The sequence below is a fragment of the Numida meleagris genome, chromosome 3, assembly GCF_002078875.1.
Source record: "Numida meleagris isolate 19003 breed g44 Domestic line chromosome 3, NumMel1.0, whole genome shotgun sequence".
NCBI lineage: Eukaryota > Metazoa > Chordata > Aves > Galliformes > Numididae > Numida > Numida meleagris.
This window is the reverse complement of record NC_034411.1, coordinates 13420576-13439973: the sequence shown is the minus strand read 5'-3', so window position 1 is coordinate 13439973 and position 19398 is coordinate 13420576. Positions and strand designations below refer to the sequence as shown.

Genomic DNA, 19398 nt, shown 5'->3' with positions numbered 1-19398 from the left:
TCTGGGATCATCTAGTCCAACCATCGACCCATGACCACTGAACCATGTCCCCCAGTTCCACACTGACAAGTTTCTTGAACACCTCCAGGGATGGTGACTCCACCACCAATCTGGACAGCCTGTTCCAATGCACTACCAGTCTTTCTGAGAAGAAATTTTCCCTAATATCCAACCTGAACCTACTCTGGAGAGACTTACGGCCATTACCTCTCATGCTGTCGCTGTTCTCCGGGAGAAGAGGCTGACCCCTACCTCATCCCAACCACCTTTCAGGCACTTGTAGAGGATAATAACGTCTCCCCTGTGCGCCCTCTTCTCCAGACTGAACAATCCCAGCTCCCTCAGCTGCTCCCCTTAAGACTTGTGCTCCAGACCCTTCACAGCTCCACTGCCCTTCTCTGGGCACACACCAGACCCTCAGTGTCTTTCTGTGTAGAGAAGGGCCCCAAACTGAACAAAATACTCAAGATGCAGCCTCACCAGTGCAGTACAGAGGGACGATCACCTCTCTGCTCCTCCTGACTGCTAGCAGTCAGCACTATTTCTAAGTCACTATTTCTGAAACAAGCCAGGATGCTACTCGGTGCAATCCAGATCGCTTCTGACTAGCGCACGGCGCTTCAAAGCAAGCAAGAAGCCCGGGGTGGGGAATTTGCCGTCCTCCCGCGGCGGCTGGCGGGCGCGCAGCTCGGCAGGTCGCCCTGCCAAGCCCCGGGCTTCCTCGGGCCGCCGGCTGGCAGGGGCGGTGCCTGCCGCCGCCGGGGAGGGGTGGCGGGGGCCGCCCGCCGCCCGCCAGCTCCGCGGGCCCGCACGGCGCGGCGGCATGTGGGCCGCGGCCCCTCTCCTGCTGCTGCTGCCGCTGCTGCTGCTGGCGCGGCGGTGGCGGCGCGAGGCGGCGGCGCTGGAGCCGGCCGGCCGGGCCGTGCTCATCACCGGCTGCGACAGCGGCTTCGGGCACCTGCTGGCGCTACGCCTGCACCGCCTCGGCTTCACCGTGTTCGCCGGCTGCCTCTGCCCCGGCGGCGAGGGGGCGCGGCGGCTGCAGCGGGAGGCGGCGGCGGACGCCGGGCGGATGCGCGTCCTGCGGCTCGATGTCACCCGCGGCCGCGACGTGCTGGCCGCCAAGGAGCTGGTGCTCAGCCACCTGCCCGAGCGAGGTGAGCGGCGGCGCGGCGCGGCGGGAGCCCCGCTCCGCGGCCGGCGGGCGGCCTCCTCCGGGCGGCGGGCGGGGGCGGCGGGCCCGCGGGCATCCGGCGGCTGCGGGGCTCGGAGGGCTGCCGGCACAGCTGCCCGAGCGCTGCGGCCGCTACTTCTCGCTGCTAGAGAGCACAGCTATTAATGGTGCTAATTACAGTTACTACTAGCAGTAATAACAACAGTTGGTGTTAAAAAAAATACCCCGTGTTAAGCGGTACACAGACTGCAGGCCGTAGCCCCAAACGGCACCGAAGCACGCACGCTGCGGTCAGAGGTGGGTGCACATCCCTTCTGTGGCAGCGCAGAACGCCCCTGGCGCCGGGGCTGCTCCTGGAAGCCCTCTGCAGGTGTCTGGCAGACAAAGCTGAGAAATGTGAGCATGCACAGGAGGCAGCGGGGAAGGGAGAGATTTCTAGGCATGTTTTGTGAAAGAGGGGATAAATAAATGCGGAGGGCATCTGCTGTGCCTGTCGCCTCTCAGTGCAAGTTGAGGTTTGATAAGCTAGTTCATGGAAGGGTCGTTTAGAAGGAAATCTGGCAACCATACACTCTATAGGGAGCATGCTCCAAAGAGAGTGGACAGATTCCACACTGCACAGGAACCGCAGCCAACGTAAATCCCGGTTCATCACCTCAGAAGCTGTGACAGGGTGTGTGTAGATGGGCCACGTTTACATCGTTTCACAGTTAGGGCTGCAGGGCAGAGCGACCCACAGTGTACTGCCCAGGGATGCACGTGGCTCAGGGCACGCACACTCTCAACTCAGATGATTCCCTCAATTACAGACCAACAGTTCCTGCTCATAGCAGAGAATAAACCGTGCAGAAATAGCATGACATACAAGGCCTCTGCCTGCCTCATTCATTAGCACCTTGGGAAGGGGATGAAATGAGAATTGAAGTAAGAAAAAGCCTCAATGCTGCTCATTAAGTCCATGTATTTATGGTTGATCTTGACCTTATCTGATTAAGAGGCAGAGCCTTCCTCTCTCAGGCTCTTTCCCGAGCTGCAGGGACAACACAGATGACCCACAAAAGCTCTTACAGGCCAGATGGGGCACAAGGACTGGGTCACCTGAAACTCTGGGTTACAGATCAGTTAATGTATCCTGTAATTCTGGTGGTTTATGCAGCGGCTGTGTTTGTGCAAGCATGCAGACTCTGGAGTCCACAGCTCAGGTTGAACTTGCTGGTTGCCCTTGCTGCTTGTAGGCATGCGGACATGCCTTCATATCAAGGCAGATCTCACCAGTTCTTGTGGAAGGGGACACTTGAGCACAGTTGGTGTTGAAACTCAGACACTGTGCACATGCTGTGTGTGCAGAGAGGGCTTTTCAGTCAGGCCCTTAGACCCATAACGCAGCACTGGGCATGTATAGACAAAGCACAGAATTTATGAAACATTTTTCTGTTGTCAGTCAGCTTTTGGGCTGCAGCGGCGTGAAGGTTATGTTGCAAAGGCAGAAAAGAAAATGTAATTTCATAGAACCAGATAGAACACACACCATTTGGGAAAACTCCCAATTATCAACTAATCTTCCTACATTTATCCAATAAGAAGGAGCAAAGGAGCTATTTTAATACCTGGTATTAATGGAGCGAATGCCACAAGTTGACTCCATAATTTATAAAATACGATTATAAAATATTTTTATCTCAAATGTAATGAAACTGTGAGGATACTCTACTTATATAGAATCTTCAAGCAAAGGATTTCAGGAGGAGTGTTCCTTCTTGGCACCTCTAAAAATAGATATTTTTCCTTTGGTAGTTTATAAAAATAGTTTCAACGTAACAATTCAACTGAAGGTTAACTCTTAAGTGAACCATTTTATTTGATAAAGACAGTAATCTTAATTTCTTTGCATTCAGGTCAAAGACTGTTTTTAATGTGGGTTTTTTTCACTGGAAGGAAAACCTGGAACCATTTCATTTATGTTCTGAAATTACCTAGAAGGAGAGAAAAATGTGTGGCTGTAAAGAACCCTTTATCTGCTACCCAGCGGTTCCCAAAGGGTGAGCAGCAAAGTGTGTGTCTTAGTGCCCCACTGGAGAAGGAACTCTGCAGTGAAACCTTAGGGCATTTTCCCTAGTGGATCATAGAGGACCTAGGGGCCTCCAACATAAGACCAACCAAACTGAAAATCAAGTATGTGTCAGATATTTGCAATAGGGAGAACAAAGAGCAGATGATGAGTCCAGTAGAGTGTCTTAAACAGGCATTTGTCAGCAAGAAAATCTGCTTTTTGGTTTTGCACAAACAGTTCAAACTGATGCAGAAATCCAGTGAGTGGTGTTGAAGGTAAATCAGTGTGCTTTACAACAACAGTAAACTCTAGATTCGCTTGTTTTAAAAGCTATGAAAGCATTTGCCTTTAAAACAGTTACTGGAAGTGCTCCATTTGCCTAGAAGTTTGTAAATCCTGCTGAACTCTGCTGTCTCTGCCTCTCCTTCCCCTTCCCTCAGTTCTGGGTATTTCTACTCAATGAATCCCTGTATCACTAAAATGCTCCCGTATCATTCCAAAATGCTCAAAAAGGAATAACTTCATCTACCTTTAGGTTTAATGCAATACACTTCGAACTAAAACTTTAGAAGATGTACCAAAACAGTGAGAAAGAAGTTAAACAATTTGATGATCTGCTAACTCTCTCAGGACCTACGGAAAAATCAGTATTTTTTGGATTTTCTTCTATTTAAAACACGAATTTCTCATCCATTCATGTTGTGAGTAGATGACATTGTGGAAGGGAGGGATATTCACTTTGGTCCTACCTCCCACTACTAGGTTATCAAATAGTACCCTCCCCTTAATTAAGATTTCCTGTTCATAGTCCATCCAGTAGGTCCATGGTACCATCGTTTAGCCCAGACATCATCCACAAATAGACTCATTCTCACAATGAAGACAACCACAGCATAGCATTTGGAGGAATGGTTGGTGACTCTAGAAGCTACATATCTGAAACTCAGGAGTCTCAGTTGACCTGTTACCATGGACACTCTACATTTCCCACAGCAGATTCATTTGCTCCCTCTCTGCCTTTTTCAATAGGAAGTTGGCAAGTCACACTCTACACCATTTGGCTAGTTTCATTTAGTATTGGGATCCTTCAGGAAAGAGCCTGCCATTTAATGCATAGTCCCAGTTTAGATAAGAAACTCCAAAGATCAGTGAAATCAAAAACACACATTTGAATTTTGAAAATTTGGTTGAATTCAGATAACACCTATGTGCTGACACTTACACAGAAATGTGAACACATAAAACCGTGTGTTTTGCAAATACACAGCTTGATTGACTTGAACAGGAAGAAAATAAGAGTTTCTGGAAAAAAAATATCAGGTATCTCTTGGGCCTAAAGACAGACTTTGGATATGTGCTTTTTGGCCAACATGCTTTGAAGCAGAAATTATCTGGGAGGTTATTTGAGAGCCAGTGTTCTCCTGAAAGCCACACTAATCTTAAGTTAGGTTTCCTTAAAGTGATTGTTTAGATCCTCTGCTATCTCTCTTAATCTTTGTCCTCAGAATCTGTTTTCTTAACAGAGATCAGTGAAAATCTCTTTCTGCTTTCCAGTTTATTTCTCTCCTGCCTGCTGTGGTACAGCCTGACACCTCTCTTCCTAAACTGTGCCCCGGACTGAGTTCTTTTATGACAGTGAGCAATTTTTGCCTCCAGATCAAATCATCAGCTGTTTTTTCTTGATGTGTCTGACACTCTGAGGCAATGTGATGTCTCTTTTCTTCAGCTGTTTTGTTCAATCTCATTTGTGCCCTGTCCTTCGAGGAGGCAGTGAACTGTCTGGCTCTAGATATGAAAGATTCACAGCAAGCTCTACCAAGGACCATGTCACTGACATTCTGACCAGAAGTCTTTCAACAGATGCACAGATCTTCCCAGAGCTTTTTATGGCCACACTATTTCTATATTGCAGACAGCCCCTGGATTTTCTCCAGGAATCCCATTGTTGAGCACGGGAAATACACCTGCATCTGGCTAGACCCTAGTTTTGAAATCATGTCTGATTCTGTGCTGAAAACTGCCACCTGGAGTCCCTTCCCTGTGTAGGATCCAGCAAATCTTTATTTGCATGTGACATGCTGTACTTGGCAAACCCTGTACAGAATCAAGCACTCAGGGAACAGGCGAGAGGAGGCCAGCCATTGGTGTCACTGGAAAGTTCTTGGAGATTTCTCTCCTAGGACTGTATTTCTCAGGTTCCCTGAGCTGCATTTGTCTACGCAAATGTACAAAATATTTTGTGTGCAGGCTTATAGCATTAATTTTTATCTCACGTGTTTCAGGAAAGGAAGATGAAAGCTGATTCCAGTAACCTGATTGCATAGCTAAGGCAGGTTGTTTTTCATGAGGTAGTAATTCTTTTGAAAGAAAGTGGTATGTGGCTACAGTGAACTGGTCATTATTTGGGTAGAATTTGGAAAATTGATTCAACCAAAAGAAGTGGCAAGAAGATTTCTAGAAAACTTCAGAAAATTTCCCATTTGGAGATGTCAGAATGTTCTGCTGAGGAACAGTATGTTTCACTTGAGGGCAAATAAAATACTTGGAGCTGACGCTGAGCAAAGTCTCTTTTTATATTTTACTTAATCTTTTCCTCAAAAGAGCCTGTTTCAGTTTAACTCAAGCAATTTTTTTTTCTCTTCACTTTGATCTGGCCACTGAAAAGAAAGAAAGAGCCGTTATTCTATAAACTCTGCATGTTTGTACACATGAGCTAGCCTTACCACTAACCACCTTGAGTCTTTGAAGTGCAGGAGGCAAAGCTGGCAAGCGGCTGAAGAGAAAACCTTTATCTTGCAAATTAAATTCTGTATTTCATAGTTTAGAGAAAGAAAATCGCTTAAAGTCCAATGGCCGTATTTCTGAAGACCTAATGAATTTGGGGGTATGTGGAGCAGGTGTTCTTGCTGTGCTGTGCGAGGTGCAGGGGCAAAAGCAAAATGACATTTTTGTTTCAATTAGAAAAGGTAAAGCACAGAAGATCAAGGAACAGCTTTGGCAGTGATGCCAGACTTTAGTTTGGGTTGTGTTAGAGTTAGCTTCTTTAAAAATAAACCTGAGTAGAGAGACCTGCAGCCTGAACAGATGGAGTGTGCAGCTACTCAGTCCATCTGCAGATCAGATCACACGCAAGTACAAAAATGTTGATAATCAGCTCTTACAGAGGAATCTAATCCAGTGACCGTGAAACATTTTACAAGGAAGTCGGCCCTATGGGGTTAGTTCCATTTTAAGAAGGGGAAATCAAGCCACAGAATGACGGAAAAACCTGGAACAGAACAGCAGCAGGGAAAAAGAAGGACACCTGGGATGCTAAATTCGATGGGCTTATTTTTTGGTCCATTTCCTCTCCTTTGTCTTACTAACATCTGGGGCTGTGCCAAAGGGGGGAGTACAAAGGATAATCAGTATGAATAGGGCAGAAGACAGTCTGTATCTACAGTCATGAGAGAGGTCCAGTGTCAAGGACTGCTGTGTGACAGACCCCTCAATGATTGTTCACTTTGGAGGACACAGTTATTTACTGATTTTTGAGGCAAATTACTGATTTTGAGTGTTTTTCTCTGCAACTGTGACATTCACTGAAACAACCTTGTTTCTTTAAGCACCAGTTGCATTCTGTAGCACAAGTTGTGTATATATATTAGGAATGCTTACAGAGCTCTGCTTTCCAAAGTAATTCTAAAAATTGTCTGTTTCAGCTTTAACTATTGCCGTGAATGAAATCCTGTATCAGCAGTTCCTGGCAGAGCAGTGGAAGGACCAAGATACACTGAAATTATCACACTAGCTTTGTCAGGGACGTTCACAAAGAAAAGAGCTCAGCAAATGGGTTTCTGCAACACCTTCACCTGGGTAATCAAGGGTCCCTTGCAAGCATCTTTGCCAGCATGGGTACAGCAGGCCTCACACATCCCCCCTCTGTCCAGGGGATGGAAGAGAGGCAGTGTTACCCACTGCCTTGCCAGAAACCTCGACCTGGAGATCCTGCAGAAGGCAGGATCATTTGCCTCAAACAGACATGTACAACATCTCTTATAAATGCATAAGCAAAATTGGCAAGGCCAGCAGAGACAAGTTGCAAACTTAGTTATTTCTCAGTCCACCCTGAGTACATCTTAATTACACTGTTGGTCACCCTAGAAATACTCTTTAAGTTAGGATTCGAGAACAGAAACAACAATGTTTTCACAAGCACCGTGTCTCTTACTGCTTTACCGTACATCTGTAGACATGTGCTCTGTAGGCTAGAACAAGTCAGCATGTCAGCTTCAATCTGCGAGCACTGCCACACTTCAGCAAAAAGCATGTCCAACAACCAAGGTTCTGAGCGCTGCACAATGTTCACATGAAATGTTCTGTGGCTTTGGGCTAAAGGGCTTGGTGTATTTATGTCAGAACAAGCTCTGCTGCCTGGAGAGCTCTGCTTGTAAATGCTGAAATCTTACAGCTTTTTAGGGGGCTGGGCTTCTACTGAGTCCCATCGTTACATGGGAATAGAGCTGGCCAAGAGTAGGAAATCCAGAAAACACTACAGCCACGGACCTTACTTGGCCGCTTTACCCAGTGCTGTGCCTGTGTTACCCAACTGTGTCTCATTTCAGAAGGAATTGAAGCTCAAAGTCCTGAAAAAGACGTAGGCTCCTAAATTAGTCAGGCACTTTGAAAATATTACCCCTTAGCCTTTAGACTGCTTAATGTAATTTTTACAAAGCTGCTCATAGCACACAGTGGGATTCGAGTAATTAAAATACCATGATACATTGCATTGGCAGTAATAAGTAGTCTCCCAGATCGTGTTATTCATAAATAACTTAAGAAGACTATAAAGTGAGTGATTATTAAATAGCACTGAGACTTACATTGTCCAGATAGTGGGCAAAACTACACCCCTTCATTAAACAAAACAGTCCCGCATTTTAAGTGGAAAGACGAAAAAATAATGCAACTGAAACATTGTTTTCCAGAGTTCAGATCACTAGTGGTGTTTGGGTGTTTTCTTTCAGTGAAAGATGCTTGCTAAGGTATTTATCTTCTTTAGGTTTTTGGGGGCTTGTCAACAACGCAGGAATCTCAACATTCGGCGAGACAGGGTGGCTGTCTATGGAGAAATATGAAAAGTTCGCAGATGTGAATCTTCTTGGGAGCATCAGGACAACCCTGGCATTTCTTCCTCTTCTAAGGAAATACAAGGGTAATGCTAATCCACTGTTATTTGGAGTTGTAGAATAATTAGATTACTATAATCAGGGTAATGTAGCACCTATAAAAGAAGCCTTAATTGTCTTTCACTGAACTGAAATGACAGCTTCCTTCTGTGTGTCCTGAATGAGCAACTTGATCCTAAGAAGACAGTGAAGTCCTAAGAGGAAAAGAACCCTTAAAGATTCTGTCTTTACAATACATAAGAAAAAAGAAATACTTACAATGAATTATCTCAATATTTGGCTCAAAACAGAGAGTAAAAAAAAAAACGCAGGTTATGAAACCCAGGCAAGACTTTGTAAGCTCTGATAATCAGGAGACAAAGATCCAGTAAACTCCTGTTTAACTTCTTTTATGTAGGCTTTACTGTTTTACTGTGTGGCATTTAGGAAGAAGGGTGATCATACAGAGGTGAACTAGAGACATCCAGCTTCCAGTTCCAGGCCTGACAAGATCCTCTCTGTGACCTTGGGCAGAAAACCCCATGTATGTGAAACAGTGTCATACAGAGATGCATGGGTAGCAAACGGGATAAATGCCGTTGCATGAACCTCCATATGCATGTGCTTTGCCCTTGCTTCTGATGAGAAATGGCTCGAATAGCTCTCTACAGCATTGCAGAATGTCTCAATTGCTTTGCAGTTTGTTCCTTATCTGTCTGCATCTGTATTTGGGAAACAAAGATTCCCTTTTCCTTTCTCCCTGCTTTGCTTAGCTTGTCTATTTCGATTGTAAGCTCTTTAAGGCAAGGGTTCATTCTCTTGTGTGTGTACAGCATCAAGCATGGTAGGGCTAGCTCTTGTATGGAATCCCCAAATGTCGCTGTTACACAAAATGCTGGTAAGATAAAAGCATCCTCTTTTTACCCACTTTGCTTCTTCCTGATTGCTTGCCTTTGGCTGATATTTTAATGGAAGAAAAAAGTAATCTTTAAATACCGCAAGCTGGAAGTTTTTGTAAGAGAATGTGCTATTGCATATACAGTGAGAAACAGCAAATGTGTTACGTGGCCATGACACAAGGAGACATCGCTTTCTTTCTGTGATGTCATATGTACTGCTAAAACTCTGTGATGCTCTAAAGCTCCATGGTAACTGCCAGCATTCTCCTGGGAAAGCTGGGTTTCAGTTACCTCAGGCAAACAGAGTATTTAAACAGTGTGTCCCCCATCCTGGGTGCATGCTCCAAATTGCTTAGCTAGTGGCTCAAGGAGGGAAAGGTTATCTTACTGTCACTTACACAGAGGCTGCGTCCCTATGGAAGAGGCTTACTGCCATTTCAGGATGAGCAACCTGTCCAAGAAAAGCTTCAAGATTATTAATGCTTGTAAAGGAGGGTATTTCCCTCCAGCCAAGTACTGAGCATCTAATTCTGAGAGGAGCAACATAACTTTTCCTGATAGCGAGGCCAGCTGATGTAGCATCTTGATCAGCAAGCTGGTAGTCATTCTGACATTACTGTATGGAAGACTTAGCCCAGACACTGTGTAGGAAAGCAGGGGACCTAATCCAGAATGACAGATTTCACTGCATTCCCATGATACCCTTCTGATAGCCCAAAAGCCTTGGTACCATTTGGTCAAATCTGGTGCCCAGATGTTATCTGCATCTGTGGCAGCAACAGGGATGGTACTGTGCTTTCTATATTGTTAGCTATGAGGATATTATCTCTCTCACCTCTGATATGTATACGTATTTACACATACATGTACCACATTCACACATTTCTTACTATATGGTATGACTGTTTGGTGGAAGCTGACAAATAAACAATGGAATCAGACCACGGCCCAGAGCCTCAAATCAGAAATCTCTGCATTTTATGCCTGCGCGCCTGCACTTGGCGAGAGTTACAAAAGGAAAAACAGGCAGCACAGATCACGGAAATCACAGCACAGCTGCGTAAGTCTCCACACATTTTGTCAAGTCACCTTTCTCTGGTAAATCTTGTCCCTGTACAATCTGATTATGGGTTTATATGCACAGTTTTAAGCTAGAACTCAGTGCGGAGACATCATTAGTGCAGAATAAATGGTATTAGTACTCACAAAGCCATAAATGGTATCAGTAGTCACGTAGCCACCAAAAGGAAAATCATTCGCTTCACTCCTCTGCAGTCTTTCTCCTATTACTAGCATAGTCCTTTATTACTATTTTTCGGTCTAAAGATCTTAAAGAAATGCTTTGCTTCCATCTTTTTTCATCTTCTGTTACGTCAGTCAGTTGTCTCAAACGGAACAAGCAGCACATTAGGAATCTGTTACCCCTTGTCTGGTCCAAAGTCTGTCACTAGAGGGAAGGAAGTCATGATGTTACCTGCTTTACAGAGTTGAGTGCACAGTTTTGCTGGGACTGCACATTTATGCAGCACAGCTTTTGCATGTTGCACTGCAAAATAACATCGTGCTAGATACTACCTTATTTGCAGGTCAGAAGCCTCGGGAAGTCAATTCCACTTTAAAGACCAAGAGTGCAAAGTTTTGTTATTTGTGCTGTTTTCTTTTCAGGACGCATTGTTTTCATGTCCAGCATTATTGCCTATTTTACTTTGGGAAATGGCATTTATTCTATGACCAAGGCAGCTATTGAAAAATTTTGTGATGCTTTAAGACTGGAAATGAAGAAGTTTGGCGTCCAGGTAAGTGATGTAATAAATCGCTGCTCTGTGAAACTTCCTGCTATTATAAGCACTGTTTTCTGCATGAGAAAGGGAGAAATTTCACTCCTGAAACTTCCTCCAGAGCTGAAATGCATCTTTTAAAGGGAAGGAGGTAAGCAGCTTTTACAAAGAGTACAGGACAATGGTGTGGGGTAGATATTTTGGCCAAGGGAACCAGAACAGGCGTATGAAAAATACTGTCTAATCTTGTGCAAAGCAAGCTGCATACATCCATACGAAGGGGATGACAATAAAAGCTGCTCCCCTGAAGCCATGGATGCAGCTTCCCTCTGGAAAGAGGTGGTTCCTCTGCAACTAATCAGCGGGCTGAAATAACAGCAGGCAGCAGAGCTGGGTGGTGGTTGCAGCTCTGAGAAGATGTGAGGTAGCATGCCATCTCTGTGACAATGCTGCAACTTGCACCCTTTCTCCACATTCTCTATAGCGTAAAAACTTTCTGGGACTGGCTGCCTGAACAGTGCCGTGCTCTGTGAAGAAATTTTAACAATACAGAGCAATGGAAACTTTCACAGGTGTAGCTGCAAGAGCAAAGAGCCCAGGTCTGAACGCTGTGCAGCAGAAATGAAGGCTTGTCACCTACCAGAAGAGTTTTTTTCTCTCTCTTCTCTCATATCAGTGCTTAAAAGCTCCTCCCTATTTCTGGGAATAGCTACTCTGCAAGAGGCAGTATTTGTGCAGAGTAATTTTTTATTCTCCTGACCTAAAAGAAGGCTCTAAGAGTGCTCTTAGTACTGCACCTAAGCAACACCGGTAGTCAAACCTGAAGTTTAGATCATGGAGTAGCTTCACAAGGCTTTTTCCTTGTTTTTTTCCACTCTATTGCTGAAATACTCTTCTGGAACAGTCTTCCCTAGTGAATTTACACGGTGTACTCTTTTACATACACAGAGCGTTGTTTGTAAGCTTCATGTTAGAAGAAATTATAGCTATGCCTCCATCAGCTGCCCCTCTCGGATAAATATAAAATGCAAGTGATTTCACACATCCTAATGCCACACAGCATGATGAGGATTTGAACTGATTAGCCGTGGATAATCTCAAATGGATGGAAGAGCTTAGTTTAACAGGTTAACTGCTGTAGTGGTTTTAGGATTTTTACTGTTCCCCCACCCCTGGAATAACCTCAGCGCACAATACAGTAGACCAGGCCGACAAACATTTCCAGAGTATCTGTGAGAATTATTTCTCTGTTTCTCACTGTATGCACGGCACTGGTTGGCCTTTGCCTCAGAATCTACCCTGCAGAGAGCCTGCAGAAGATGAGCTCCCTCTTCTCACTGCTCCTCTCTCCTGCTCTGCTACTCCCTTTTTGCTTTCAGGAGATGGCTGCCCAGAGGTAGCAAGGAGCAGATGGCACCATGGCTCTGTCCCACTGAACTCTGTCCAGGCAAGCTGGCTACCTATAGGAAACAAAGCATGTGTCTGCCACTAGAAAGAAGACTAAAGAAAATGAGGGGAGGGGTACAAAAAGTGTAATCTCTCCATCTCTCCTAGCCAACTTCATATAGCTGCAAAACATAAAGTTTTGAAAACCCCTTTCTTTAAAATATATGTGGGAAGTTTACTATTGACATTACTTTGGTTAATATTAAACAATTTTGAAGAGTCTAAAGCAAGGGCTCTGAAAGATGCCTTATGGCAAACCTGCCAAAGGCAGCATGAGACATTCCCAGCTGTGCAGTCTGACTCATGGGGCAGGGGGGAGGCTACCTGCACCCCTTCCTGCTGGCTGCTATGGCCCCAGCAGCGGGCTGCAGAGCACTGGTGGCTGTGCAGGCTGACAGGCTGGCACGTGGCAGTGCTGCTGCACCAGTGGTATCCCCCGGTAGATGAGCTGGATGGCAGATTGGGGGCACCAGGGTTATAAATTAACACAGATTTCCAAACAATGTCTGTCAAATCTTCGAGTCTTTTATATGGCTCAGCACCATTTTTCTTCACGTTGTGTTAACAGACTTTAGAAATCAGGTCAGTTAAATGCCATGGTGTTTTGAGTGCTGCGCATATACAGACAGTTTTAACAAGCCAGCTGCTAGCTGAGGTATTCCAGGAAAAGCATGCACAAGTGGAAGTGCTAAGCTTGCTCTGAAATTCCCCAGAAGTCAGCAGAACAGCAGAATAATACATGCAAAGGAAACAGACTGAGCTGCAAAGAGTTTGTACACTTTGAATTTAAAACTACATGCACAGAAATCTGGAAATTTGCTAATGACTACAGTGAGACCTCTGAAGCAGCACCTCTGCCCTTTCTTGTACTTGTATCAATAAACCCATCCTTTTATTATCCCCTGCTTGGGGAAAATGGCATTTCTTTCCCCAGGAATTGCTCATTTCCTTTTGTCCCAAATGGGCAAAACATTGCCAATTGCAAGATTTGCCACTGAGTGAAAAATTCCAAGCATTCCACTTTGGAGACATCGAAGTCATACCGAAATTATTTGCCTCATAACTGTCAAAACATTGATACCACTAAGCACTCTATACAAAGCAAAGATGCACTACGGCATTCTGTGAAGGCATGAACACGTAACAATCAGAGAGAAGTGAGGAAGCCAGAGTAAAGCATCTCTGCTATGGCAAATGTTTCACAGGAATACACTTGATTTCAGTGAAGTTTTCAAGGTTGAAATTTCCACAAAGCAGCATTTTCTAGAAGGAATCTGTTCACGAAAAGCTTTTTATCTGTTTTACTGCATATGGTATTTAATTGAATTCAGAATGACTGACTGCACTTTGATAAGTGTCACATCTTGCTTTTAGGTCTGTATTATTCAGCCAGGAAATTATGCACGATCTACAAAAATTCAGCCACCAGTCAGTGCCGAAGAGATTTGGAATGAACTCAGCGAAGAGGAAAAGGCAGTTTACAATAAGGAGTATGTTCAGGAGCGGGCAGACTTCTTCAACAACATTCTCAGCAAAGGAAGCACGAACGGCAATGAAGTTGTAGATGCTATGGTAGATGCTCTAATGTCTCCCGCACCCAAGGCACGTTACATGGTAGCAAAGCTTAAGGAAAAAGCACTGGTGTTTATATGTGCTTTATTCCCAACTGTCGTGATGGATTCTGTTTTGTCTTACGCACTGAGTAAAGTAAAACTCACATAGCTGACTTTGATACTGTTCAGTGACTCAGGCAATTTGTTAAACTGTCAAAGCGAGGGCTCCATCTAGTGCCCCCAGAAAATGTCTAATGACATCAGTTAACTGAAACAAACTTTGGAGGGTCTCCCTACTCAGAACTGTCACTTGTTCACAGAGAAATACATCATACATTTGTCCAGCAACTGAATTTCTCTCATGGAAAAAGATAGGGCCAATTATGCTGCTCTAGGTATTGCCTAGAAAATTTAATGCAGCTTTTCCTAATGCAGTACCAAATCACTGCGTTAGAGACATGACAGAGACGAAATGGAGCATAACCTAAAGGGCAACTGCATATCTGAAATCATTATGACAGAGGTGAAAATACCTTATTTGTAGGAACCTGAATAGTAATTTATTAGAGGTGATGGGAGGAGGTTAATGGAAAAGTTAGGAATGACTAACAGACTTTGAAATACTTTGAACGGAGATGAGTGGCTTTAGAAAGTTAGGAAGTGCTAAATGAGTAATAAGGTTGTGTTCTTACCAATGGAAACAGTAGCTTGGGTAACTACAGTTCAGTACTTTTTCAGGTGTTACGGATAAATGTGTAACAAAGCATATGTGTATGGACACTGAAAAATAAGCAGCACATTTCATTTACAACTGAATATCAAATTCTAAATAAACTATTTATCTAATGTCTGGATTAATCAGTGCATTAACCTAAAATGTAGTCAGAGCTAAGACCAAGGTGACAGGTATCAGTATGCAGTAGCAACCTTTAGCTTAAAAGAACATATTAAGCCTGGAGCTCTGTTTCTGCTACTATTATGGGAATTAAGGTCTGACTGAAAAAAAAATCTATTAGCATGACAGGAAAACCTTAGTAACTTACATCTATGACAGTAATTGAGCACGCTGGCTTCATTAGCAGTTGCCTACTACCCGCTGTGGAAAAGATTTCTGGTTTAGACATTAAGAGTTTTAAATGTGACTTGGTTGTGGTGTGGCTCAGAATCCTCTAACTACAGGAGGAAAGATCACAGAATTATTAGGACCAGCTATGGTGACACTGGTAGACACAGGGCAGCAGCATGAAGCACTAACCTGCCCCATGCCAGGTCTCCCATACCAAATCAAAGGATCCTGTATAATAGTCAGATTTGTGGTCCGAACCACAAATTGCAAGTCATACCTGGGAAGTCGTTCCTAATGGAGTTAATTAATTACTGAAAAAATTCTCTCTCTTTCATGGAGGGTAATTTGTCAGTCTGAGTCAAGAACATAGGGGAGATGAGCAAACGGACTGACTGCTGCAGGTCCTCTCCCAGTAGCACTCAGTGGTAGAACAACCATCTTGCTGTAGCTTTTCTCGATGGTGGAACATTCTATTTCTCTTCCCAAATGTTCAGCTCGTCCCTGCAGGTGGCACTGGTAACAGGACAAGCCAGGACTCCCACCCGGGCCTGTCAACAGCAAGATTACCAGATAGCTATCATCCGCTTTCCTCATTTAAGCACAACTGAGCAAGGCCAGGCAAGGAAACAGGAACAGGGTTTATTCCAACTGAACCAATTGATTTCTTGTATAGGAATTCCCCCTGCATGACCCTAGGGATTTCAGCAGCCTCACACTCCTTTGGAACAGGGGTTTCATGCTCTTAAACATTCTTTGTGCAGATTACCCTTCTTTACAGTAAGCAGCACTGAACTCAACAAGCGGCTTTGAAATCCAGATGTTTCTCCATCAGGCTCAGAATGCACGCAACAATCCAGTCGCTGCCTCAGAGATAATGCTGCTTTCCATTTAATGTTCACCGTCTATTTGCCTTTCTAAAAGTTGCAGCAGTACCTCAGTGCTGCTGAGAGACAGCACCTTCAGAAAAGTTGTCTCCCAGCTACAGATGACGTATTTCCAAATGCAAAATCCTTTTATCTGCTGTGAATGTGGTGAAGCATGTGATCAATATTTCATTAGCTTCGTGTAACATCAGATGAGCAACACTTATTTATTTCTTTGTCTTGCAAACAAAGAACTTGCACTGTGTACCTCACACATGGTACAGTGACAGGCTGGATGAGAACGGATGGGACAAGTGAAGGCAGTTTATATTTTCACTGCTGCCTAAACTGTCGGTGTGAAAGCCAACTGAAAAAGAGCTACAAAAAGATTATCTTTTGTCTCCCCCTAGATTTTTAATATTATGATCTTAAGATAAATAACTAATCAAGAGAGAATCAGAGCTTCACTTATTAACAGTCCTGACACACTCCCACTGAAAGTCATCTGGAATTCTTTCATGGCGTTACATGGGCTCCACGGCATAGCATTAGATCTAAAAAATCAGAGGGAATGATTTCAGAGACCTGAGGCTTAATAGAAAAGACACCCTCACAAGAAACAGTGATGAAAGGGGTGCTGCGCTCCTTTTTTGCAGGTCTTATGGGGCATTGGACCTTCAGGATTAATAACGGAAGCTTTTAGTGAACAAATACCGCCAACTAAGTCTGTGACAAGGACTGAGGATGTCCAGAGTAATCCACTCCACTCAATCTCCTACCCGCCTAATAGTCACTGGAAATCTCACCTGACTGTAGAATCCCAGCCCTCCTCCTGGCATGCTGTACCTGGGGAGCACGTGTTGGGAAGTGGGCAACTTCTAGGCTGCTCCAATGTCCCTTTTGTTACTTTGCCACTGTTGGGTGAGGAATGCCTCCTGCTTACCCAGTTACTGCAGAGCTTTCTTACTAAGCACTTCCATCAGTTATTTCATGGTCTTTCTCTTCTATGCAAGGGCTTATTTCTAAGAGCACATATTAATCAGCAGAGTGAACAAGCATTATTTCTGACAGTAAGTGATTATAGAAAGTGCATGAAGAGAAAAAAATAAGCTAAATCAAAAGTTTAGTAAGTTGTGCATTGATCTGAGTAGTATTAATAGCTTCACACAATGTCATCAAGGAAAGAGAAGGGAGCCCAGGAAACGTCTCTAGAAAACCATTGCTCTTTCCAGAATGAGACTTGTTGCCTAACTTGAACAGTGCAGTTTGAGAAAGGCTCCCATGACAAGCTGTTCTGGTGGGTAGCAGAGCTGTCACCCCACAGTTGCTGTCACTGTGCCTGTGCACATCAGCATCAGTTACACATGTGCCTTGTGGGCACTGCACCGCACTGCAGTGTGATGGGCCAGGCTGGAAGTTTTAATGGAACTTAGCAATATTAACACCCTGGTTTGCTGCCCTGGTGTGACTGCATGCTCCTTCAGTGTAATTCTTAGCTGGCTATAACAGCCCAGACGACCTTCCGAATTAGCTAAATGTGTACGTTTGTGTCATGCTGGCAAATCCGAATGAGCTTTGGGCATAATGCACTATGCAGCAGATATCTTTTGCAGTAGTGTCAGAATCTCGAGAGATGAGAAACAGTAATAATTACTTGTGCAGTAAAAGGCTTAAGTCAAAACCATGCAGCTCCCAGGCACGCCTTCCAGCTTTAGTCAGGCTATCAGCAAGACCAGCTCTGCTGGTGTCAGCAGGACCCCAGTGCCAGCAAGCACAAGAGCCCTTGCAGAGTGCAGCCTCCCTCCAGAGGCCAGTTGCAGGGTGTCCATATGCCCTTGTGCTTTCACACTGACAGTTAAATGCCAGCGCAATGCTAAGACAGCAAGTTCTATGGAGGATGACAGCTACATTACTCCACTTGCTCCGTACAGGGGCTGTGTGGCTCTGTCAGTCTGGCACCTTCTCCTAGTACCAAACAAAACTTCACAGTCTTTATATTTCAAATGCTTTGAAGCAGCTGTTCAGCAGTGAAATCTCTTTACATGTAATTAGACTGCTTTGGAGCTGTAAAGTGATCACGTTGGTAATGGAAGCTTTACCCATCACGATGAGGCATATATCTTGTAGGACTGATTGAGGTTAATGTTTATGAGCGAGTAAAACAAGGGGGAAACATACATGTTCTTCAGTAACAAATGTTCTTTGGAATAGCCCTGGTTAGGAGATAATTTACTACAGATTATCTCATTATCAGATGCTAACATGGTGGGTAAAACTTCTCTGCTATGGGCTGCACAGAGTGCATTCATCCATGTTACCGTGAGACTGTCCCCACACAGTACTGCTGCACCTATTTGTGGTCTTGCATCATATAGGGCCTAGAGACAATATATTCTCCATAGAAAATGATCAACCAAGGCAGCAAAGTGCGAGACTAATAATTCAGCCAACTCAGGCTACAGAGCATGAAATACTAGCATGAAATAGCTACTGTGCAAGTAGCACTTCTTGCAAGGAAAATAATGAAACACTCTGTGTTATGAAGTATTTCTATCTATTTCTGTGACTCACCACACAGTCTCGTGCCTGAGATCGCCTGCCCTCGTGTTCTGTTGGACACGTATCCAGCTGTGTATCACCACTTCCCTGGCAAAACGTATTTCATATCAGACATTGAGTTTGACCTTGAACTTCCTAACGCTAGTGCTTTTCTGCAAACAGCTCAACAGCCTGTCCTGGCTAGGCACGCAGCCGGGCCCAGCAACAGGATGCGGGGCCAGGTGACCAGTGGCACTTGAAGGCTAAAATCAGGCGGAATCATAGAGGTATTAAGGCCAGAAAAGACCACAGAGATCATCAGGTCCAACCCGCAGCCCACCCCCACCACGCCCACTAACCGCGTCCCTCAGTGCCACGGCTCCACATGTCTGCAGCACGCCCGCAACGGAGACACCAGCTCCCTGGGCACTAAAGGCACTAAAGGCACTAGAGGCACTAAAGGCAGAGGACGGAGAAGCAGCGCAGATGTCTCGGAAGGACCCAGCAGCAGTGGTGCTCCCGCTGCAGCTCTGTTAAACAACACCGCGCACCTTTCCCTGTTAGCGCGTTTTTTCTTGTGGATACATACGTTTCTTCTTCCCATCAGGTCTGCCAGCAGTTAGGCTTCAATTCGAGCCCAACACGACTGACGTACACCGCGCTGCCGCACAAACGCTCTGGGGACTTGCAGTCGCGTTGGTTTCTCCACATCGCTCCATTTCGGTGAATCCCCTCGCCTAGGTTCCCGCACGCGCTGGCGGGCGGCCCCGCCGCGGCCCTCCCGTCCCTCACCCGGCCGCCTCACGGCCCGCGGCCCTGCAACCGCCACGCGCCGCTCCGAGCGCGCGCCGCCGTTGCTAAGGGAGGCGCGCGGCGTTGCCCGT

At 45.0% G+C, this 19398-nt stretch overlaps 2 protein-coding genes across 4 annotated transcripts in view; one reads left to right on the top strand and one right to left on the bottom strand.

The window, feature by feature from the left end:
• The window catches only part of PAK5 (p21 (RAC1) activated kinase 5), a 169984-nt gene extending 150658 nt beyond the window's left edge, over positions 1-19326 (bottom strand). For 2 of the 3 annotated variants that reach the window (XM_021390086.1, XM_021390085.1), the window contains exons 1-2: positions 19104-19326; positions 18548-18622 (exon numbers count right to left, since the gene is read on the bottom strand). The gene's annotated coding sequence lies outside the window, so the exon portion shown is untranslated. The remainder of the gene's footprint in view (positions 1-18547; positions 18623-19103) is intronic. The other variant, XM_021390087.1, reaches the window with a different exon arrangement.
• LOC110395540 (D-beta-hydroxybutyrate dehydrogenase, mitochondrial-like) lies at positions 809-14893 on the top strand. Its single transcript, XM_021390091.1, has 4 exons — positions 809-1157; positions 8266-8418; positions 10936-11066; positions 13869-14893. The coding sequence occupies exons 1-4, from the start codon at positions 824-826 to the stop codon at positions 14214-14216; spliced, it is 966 nt and encodes a 321-aa protein (XP_021245766.1). The 5' UTR covers positions 809-823; the 3' UTR covers positions 14217-14893.

Bases quoted from the DNA above. Each gene is read 5' to 3' on its own strand.
- LOC110395540 (XM_021390091.1), top strand. From the start codon at position 824: ATGTGGGCCGCGGCCCCTCTCCTGCTGCTGCTGCCGCTGCTGCTGCTG. The intron at 1,158-8,265 runs GTGAGCGGCGGC...TATCTTCTTTAG, and splicing joins CAGCCACCTGCCCGAGCGAG to GTTTTTGGGGGCTTGTCAAC. The intron at 11,067-13,868 runs GTAAGTGATGTA...TCTTGCTTTTAG, and splicing joins TGAAGAAGTTTGGCGTCCAG to GTCTGTATTATTCAGCCAGG.